This window comes from Solanum tuberosum, unplaced genomic scaffold (assembly GCF_000226075.1).
Source record: "Solanum tuberosum cultivar DM 1-3 516 R44 unplaced genomic scaffold, SolTub_3.0 scf00066, whole genome shotgun sequence".
NCBI classification, from domain to species: domain Eukaryota; kingdom Viridiplantae; phylum Streptophyta; class Magnoliopsida; order Solanales; family Solanaceae; genus Solanum; species Solanum tuberosum.
In genome coordinates this window covers 750,184-758,118 of record NW_006238989.1, presented here as the reverse complement: position 1 = coordinate 758,118, position 7,935 = coordinate 750,184, and the positions used below count along the sequence as shown (strand labels likewise).

At 34.6% G+C, this 7,935-nt stretch overlaps 1 protein-coding gene across 1 annotated transcript; it reads left to right on the top strand.

Moving 5' to 3' along the window:
• Nucleotides 1-1,428: 1,428 nt before the first annotated feature.
• On the top strand, nt 1,429-3,047 carry LOC102601914 (protein ASPARTIC PROTEASE IN GUARD CELL 2-like). The gene has a single exon (XM_006345241.2). The coding sequence runs from the start codon at nt 1,476-1,478 to the stop codon at nt 2,907-2,909; it is 1,434 nt and encodes a 477-aa protein (XP_006345303.1). The 5' UTR covers nt 1,429-1,475; the 3' UTR covers nt 2,910-3,047.
• The last annotated feature ends 4,888 nt before the right edge of the window (nt 3,048-7,935 follow it).

Here is a 7,935-nt window from a genome sequence, read left to right as displayed (position 1 = left end):
ATTATAGTAATCTTTTTAGTTTTTTATTTTGTTACATACCTCATTTATATTCTCACGATTATCATGAACTATCAATATTATTTTTATATTTACTTTTTTTATTCCCCTTTCATTATTGAATATTCTAGAGTGTTCAAACCTTTTACACTATGTAAAATTTATTATTGTGTGTTTATAAAATCAAATTTATTTTTATGTCTTCTTCAAATTTCAAGCATTAATATATACATAAATTATTTTTATGCATTGTTTGATTTGATTTATTAAAAATACCATGTATTGCATAAAAACATTATTTACAAAGATACCCTCCATGCTATTATGATTGAAAAGATGTAAAAGAGGATTTGAGGGGCAATTGGATTTTTAATTGAGCTAATAATGCATGCATTAAAACCATTGCATTGCTAATACCTAAAAATTCATGGTATTATTAGTAATACACACCTTAATACACAATAGAGTATATAACTAATTCAAACATTAATTATACACAAATTAGATTAGAAAAAAGTACCAAACAAGGTACTAGTAATACACAAGATTAATCCATACACAATTTTTTCTAACACACTCTGCCAAACGAACCCTTATTTTTTTACTTTTAAGTTAGGTACCAATCCATTACCAGTTAGGGAAATCTGAGTGATGACAGTTTTATGAGGAATGAAATAGAGAAACTCAAGTCTTTGTCTGTTGAGAATATAATCTATATGCATTTTGAGGTATGATTAGGCGTAAGACTTAATTTAACAATTTTAGATAAACACTTGAACATTGTCAAACAAAATTAAGAGTCATAATTGTTTATAATTAATACTGGTAATAATTCATATGAGTAGTGCAACCTTTTTATCCTGTCTCCCTTTCATTTTTGTCATCTGCTGAATTGTTTACAATATTGTTGTTTGCTTCATCTATCAACTAAATTTTGCAAGAAAAATGTAGAAATTATTATATTTAATTTCCCGTAAACAAAACATTAATGTAGAAATTAAAGTATATTTCAGCTGTAAATTATCAACTGAAAGCTTTTTTGACCCTTTCCCATTTTACAATTTTAACTTTTAAAAATTTCCTACAAACAAAATTTGAGCAAATGGAGGTGGTGAATCAATCCAAAAACAACCTTGTTTAAAAAAGAATGACATTCTTTTTTAAAAATATTTATTAAAAAATGACTCTTTTGTTGGGCAATACTTTAATTTCAAGTGACATGTTTAAGACTATAAAATTAAGAATATTTTAACACCTTTAATATATCATTAATTAAACTGTATGGCAAATTAAATTAGATTATTATTATTTTTGAAAGAGAAGAAAGAATAGTAGTGATAGATTTACTAATGATGGTGAGTGTCATTCCAAAATGGGGTACCTTTTTGTTGTACATATGTGGAAAGGCAAAGTAGATAAATTCCCCTTTCTTAAGTATCCTTTTGGTCACAATTTCCAAGAGAAAAGAAAAGAGAGCAATGTTTGTCCCTTCAATATTTTTGCTCTCCATCATGACTTTCATAAGTGCAAGTGCTAGTTATGAAAGCAAGAGCACATCTGGGCATGCAATCCCATTTCCCACCCATGAACACTTGGATGTCAATCAAGCCATTAAAGAATCAACATTAATCCAACCTCCTGAAACACATGATATTAATATTGTGGATGATGACAATAGCAGATGGAAGCTCAAGCTTCTTCACAGAGACAAATTGCCTTTTTCTCACTTTACTGATCATCCTCACCGCTTTCAAGCTCGCATGAAAAGAGACATCAAAAGGGTCCATACACTCACTGCTACTACTAATTATGATGAGGTTAAGGAGGAGGAATTCGGCGGCTTCGGGAGTGAGGTTATTTCCGGTATGGAGCAAGGCAGTGGAGAATACTTTGTCAGGATTGGTGTTGGTAGTCCTGTTAGACAACAATACATGGTTATTGATGCTGGTAGTGATATTGTTTGGGTTCAGTGCCAGCCTTGTACCCATTGCTACCATCAGTCTGACCCCGTATTTGACCCTTCCCTTTCCGCTTCTTTTTCTGGTGTACCATGTTCTTCCTCCCTTTGCGACCGCATAGATAACTCCGGCTGTCATGCTGGTCGCTGCAAATACCAGGTCATGTATGGTGATGGCTCCTACACCAAGGGGACCATGGCCCTCGAGACCCTCACTTTTGGCCGCACTGTTATTCGTGACGTCGCCATCGGATGTGGCCATAGTAACCACGGTATGTTTATTGGGGCTGCCGGTTTGTTGGGTCTTGGAGGTGGCTCCATGTCACTTGTTGGACAACTCGGTGGACAAACAGGTGGAGCCTTTAGTTACTGTTTGGTTAGCCGGGGTAGTACTGGATCAACTGGATCACTTGAATTCGGGCGGGAAGTATTACCCGCCGGTGCAGCATGGGTACCACTCATCCGAAACCCACGGGCTCCGAGTTTCTATTACATCGGCATGTCGGGTCTTGGAGTTGGAGGAGCGCGTGTACCCATACCTGAAGATGCATTTAGATTAACTGAGGAAGGAGATGGAGGAGTGGTTATGGATACAGGGACAGCCGTTACCAGGCTTCCCCAGGAAGCCTATGTGGCGTTTCGCGATGCCTTTGCAGCCCAAACCTCAAGCCTTCCACGGGCGCCCGCCATGTCAATATTCGACACCTGCTATGATCTTAACGGGTTTGTAACGGTTCGAGTACCAACCATTTCGTTTTTCCTCATGGGTGGTCCCATCTTAACCCTACCAGCTAGGAACTTCCTAATTCCAGTGGATAGAAAGGGCACCTTCTGCTTTGCATTTGCTCCATCTCCAACCAGACTTTCCATAATAGGGAATATCCAGCAAGAAGGCATCCAAATTTCTATTGATGGAGCTAATGGTTTTGTGGGATTTGGCCCCAATATTTGCTAGCCATTCATGCATGTGCTTAGTTATAGTAAATTAATTTCAATAATATATATCATCATGCAAGCTGATATGAAGTATATAAACCATATATATTACGAGTAATTATTATGTGCCTATTGATTATGATCTCAAAGATATATGCACCGGCGCCTCTCTATTTATCTTATTTAAATATCACACGTCTAAATAAATGGAGAAAAGAGAGATGAATCATGTTTTCTTCCTTTGGCTAGAGAGTTGTAGACATCCTTGAAAATATGGGAGGACCTAGAATATCGACTACATATTCGATCTGAATCAAGTAGCTTTGATTCAAACCAACCTTATATTTGTCTCACATGGTGTTTGATTGACAAAAGTTTTTTATTGGTAGTTAATAAGATAGGTGAACTCCTTATAAGATTTGGACAATCCTCCTTCCTTTGTGCTAGTTTTTGGCGTGTGATTTAAGCCTAAGATCTAATTTAACAGTTTTATATAAACACTTGAACATTGTCAAACAAAGTTAAGAGTCATATATTATTGTTTATAATTAATATTAATACTGGTAATAATTCATATGAGTAGTGCAACCTTTTTATCGTGTCTCCCTTTCATTTTTGTCATCTGCTGGATTGTTTACAATATTGTTGTTTGCTTAATATATCAACTAAATTTTGCAAGAAAGATGTAGAAATTATTATATTTAATTTCCCGCAAACAAAATATTAATGTAGAAATTAAAGTATATTTCAGCAAATTCATGCTGTGAATACTTTTACAGTATATTATATGTTATTCTCTACAAAAACTAAAATATAAATATTAAAATGTTTTCTTTTTCTTCACATTACTATGGCATGTCAACGTTACAGAGAGAGAGAAAAATAATTGATATAATTATTTAGGAATTAATTAATATAAGTACAACTTTTAGGTGTAATGATGGTTCAATTATTGGCAAGTCTCATATACTCCACTTTGCTTTTGTGACATTAATTTCCACTCTTATTATTTCTTTTCTATTTGGTGGGTTGGCGTTTTGTCCTATTTTAATGCACCCACTTTCTCTCAATATAATACTAATAATATTCACCTTGGTATTTCTTTTCTAATATTATCTATTTTATTTTACTGATAGAGATTGTTTGGCAACTAGTATTAGATTAATGGAGTGTTTCTATTTAATGTAATGTAATGTAATTAAATTAATAAAATAAAAACCATTCACGGTGTTATTATAATTCAAACATGACATGTTGCCTATAGTAACTCCGGTAATGCGTTCTCATCAAAATTAAGTAGGTCTTGAGATGATATACTATTTCTTTCGTTATTTGGTAATTCGTAGTCAAAAGTTGATATCAAATATGAATTTTTAAATGTTAGTGTAACCGTCTAAAGTTTCAATCCTGAAATACAGCAAACAGGAAAGGGAAATAGCAAGCAAACAACAGTATTTGTATTTGATTTATGCGAAGGTTACAATCTTTATAAAACCTTTACAAAAGATATGTAATCCCCTGATTCTTCTCGTCAATGATGTTTTTAATTTGATGGAATACTTGCGGCTCAACTTTTGGAGCAAAGACTTCTTTACACTTGCGGCTCAACACTTGGAGCGAAGACTTCTTTGTATGCGGAAGACTTGCAGATCACCACTAAAGAGCAAGGATTATCTATGTATTTCTATGTCTTTTCTTTTTCTTCCTTCCTCTTTTTGGTCTTATGAAGACCTCTTTATATATGCTTGAGCTAGGGTTTTAGGGGTATTTTTGTCCAAGCAATTTTGGTCCTTGAGCTTGAAGAACATGAGTTGGGCTCCTTTTGTCAACTTAATGGACTGACCCAAATGTGATTTGGACTTTATTTAAGTCATATATTTTGACTTAAATATTAATCCGACTTTATTAACCAGTAATTTGACTTGGTCAATATATCATGAATTTATGGATTAATCCAAAATTTAATATGGATTAATTATCAATAAAATTTCACTGTCTACAAATGTCCCCTGCTTGGAGGCTTGTTGTGGTGTCCAACCTTTAAAGACAAGGCTTGAAGCATTCATGAAATATATTTTTTTATGGAGTCTTTCAAAACTTTCCATATTTGATTCCAATGGAAATTTTCCATAACTTGAATCCAATGGAATTTTCCATAACTTGATTCCTATAGAAACTTACCATAATTTGGTTCCTAGATAAATTTACCATAATTTTGTTTTAAATATGGTTTTCCATAATTTGTAGGAACACAATTTATGTACTTTTGATTTCTATAAATGCACATCCTCTTGCAATGATTCATTGTCAACTTGAGACATACCAAACTCAATTTTTGTCACTTTTTTTAGCACAACACGCCTGCGGTAGAAAGTTTATAACTTGTTGTAGAAACATCGAAATCATTATTCGTTTGATGTTCCAGAAACTAGACTCGAAGGGCTACGACATATCCGAAATTCAAAATCAAAACCCTTCTGAATTGATGGGAATCTCACCAAAACATATCTACCTTGGTGTAGGAGATTTCCAACGATGAATGACTTGATTCTATAGAAACTAGACATCAAAGTCTACGACATACCCAAAAATCAAAGAAAAAATCCTCATGAATTGACGATAATTATTTGTTTGAAGTTGGTGATCTTCGCCGAAGAGCTGCCTATTGAGTTTCGTATTGATTGAGAATTTTATCATCATCTACATGGAGAGAGAACACAAAACTCTTAAGCCAAAACAACTATATTCATCATGACAAGTACGAAAGCATATGCCATAAAAAAAATTCATGCCAATTAGAAGCTTCGTGCAATTGGCACCATGAGACACATCACTTTTTTTACAGGTTTACGATGGACCGCAAACATTCTCAATACCATACAAAAAAAGAGGAATAATCCATAATTGACGAGGAATCACTTGATGCATCTTCATTTGTAGTTGCGATTTTTTACGACAAATCATACATGGTGCAATATTTTAGTGATGATCAACCACGCATGATGCATCTTCCTTTTCAATCACACTTAGTGCATCTTCTTCAACACTTAGTGCATCTTCTTCAACAATCACACATTTGATGATCAACCACGCATGATGCATCTTCCTTTTCAATTGCGACTTTGACGACGAACCATCTTTGCTGCATCTTCTTTTGCAGTTGTGACTTTGATGAATAATCACATATCATGCATTTTCTTTTGTAATTGTGAATTTGATGACGAACCACACTTGGAGCATCTTCTTTTGCAATTTCGGCTTTAGCAACGAACGACATTAGTACATCTTTTTCTACAATTGCGACTTTGATGACAGACCACACGTGGTGCATCTTGTTTTAGAGTTGCGGCTTTGATGACAAACCACACATGAAACACCTTTTTTTTTACAGTTGCGGCTTTAGCGACGAACAACACTTAATGCATCTTCTTCTACAATTGCAGCTTTGGCGAGAACAACACTTAGTGTATCTTCCTCTAAATTGAAGCTTAGCGATGAATCACACTTTGTACCTCTTCCTCTATAGTTTTGGCTTTGGCAAGAAAGATATTTTTCCGCAGTTTGTCCTAATTCTGGAGAGAAACTACTTGTCACATTATCAACTCATTTAATCAAACTTCAAAATATTCCCCCATATCAAATATAGAGGCTCGCTTATGGCTGCATTGATCCATAAAATTATTTGAAGCAATGATGTTTGATGAAGAGGTGACGCGAACTTGATGAAGACATCCAAGACGAGTTGACAAACCACTTTGTGATGTTTGATTATATTTTTCTACTTAGACCTTTTGTATGGGATGATATGTCCATTTTTTTGCCATCCCTTCTTTATGATGTGTAAACACTCTTGAAAATTTGAAGCAATAAAATGTATTTTTAGGTTATCAATTCTCTGAGAATACGACTTTACATATGTGAGAGGAGAGTTGGACGTGCACTCAGATTTATCTTTGATAGCCTCTTTTATGAAGTCCTTCAATTTGTCAATAGGAATCAGACCTTCGGCAGACACTTGGAACTCGTTGATAATTGTTTCTTGTTTTGTAGAGGACTCTATTTTCTCCTGAGTTTCATGAAGCTTTGCAGATAATTAAGTGGATTCTTCCTTCATATTCTCCATCATATTTGTCAACTTGGTAATTTGGATGTCTTGACCTTTGATGTACTTTGATAGGCCTTCAACTACTTTCGCCAAATTTGCAAGTTTTTCTTCTATAGTGGAAGTTTCGGTCACTATCGCTTGCATCACCATTGTAGATGATGGAGAATAACGTCGATTTTCCATGACATGAGATCCAAATATGTTATGCAGAGTAGATCCAGTGCTTACGTCATCATTGTAGACTAAAGTAAATGGTTTTTTAGATGTGGATAGGTTCAACTGGGCAAGAACCCTCTCAACCATTTTGGCAATGTCTTCTTTTATGGCTTTTGCAGATGACTTTACACCTTTTGGAGATGAACCAAAGACAATAGCAGATTTGGACTGCACTCGGGAGGCTTGTTGTCGTAGCAATTTGGCTTGGTTCTTTGGACAGGTGTTATGCTTCCTGCAGTAATATCAAGGATGTTTTCTTTAGCAATGCAGAATTTGGATCCATCAGTTTTTACGGATATAGATGTAGATCCAGATTTAGATGCAGATGCAGATGCAAATCCAAATTTAGATGCAGATAAAAATTTTGAGCTGATCTTCTTGAAAGTCATCTCGGCGTTTTTGAACTTTGATTTTTTTGAAGAGAAGAAATGAGAGGTAAAGATTGTCCCACTGGGCGTGCTAATTTGTAAGCGTGTAAAGTTTCAATCTTGAAATACAGCAAACATGAAAGGAAAATAGCAAGCAAACAACAGTATTTGTATTTGAATTTATGCGAAGGTTACAATCTTTATAAAATCTTTAAGAAAAGATATGTAATCCCCTGATTTTTCTCTTCAATGATGTTTTTGATTTGATGGAATACCTGCAACTCAACTTTTGGAGCGAAGACTTCTTTATATGCGGAAGACTTGCAGATCACCACTGAAGAGCAAGGATTATCTAT

Coding starts and splice junctions, on each gene's coding strand:
- LOC102601914 (XM_006345241.2), top strand. CDS start 1,476: ATGTTTGTCCCTTCAATATTTTTGCTCTCCATCATGACTTTCATAAGT.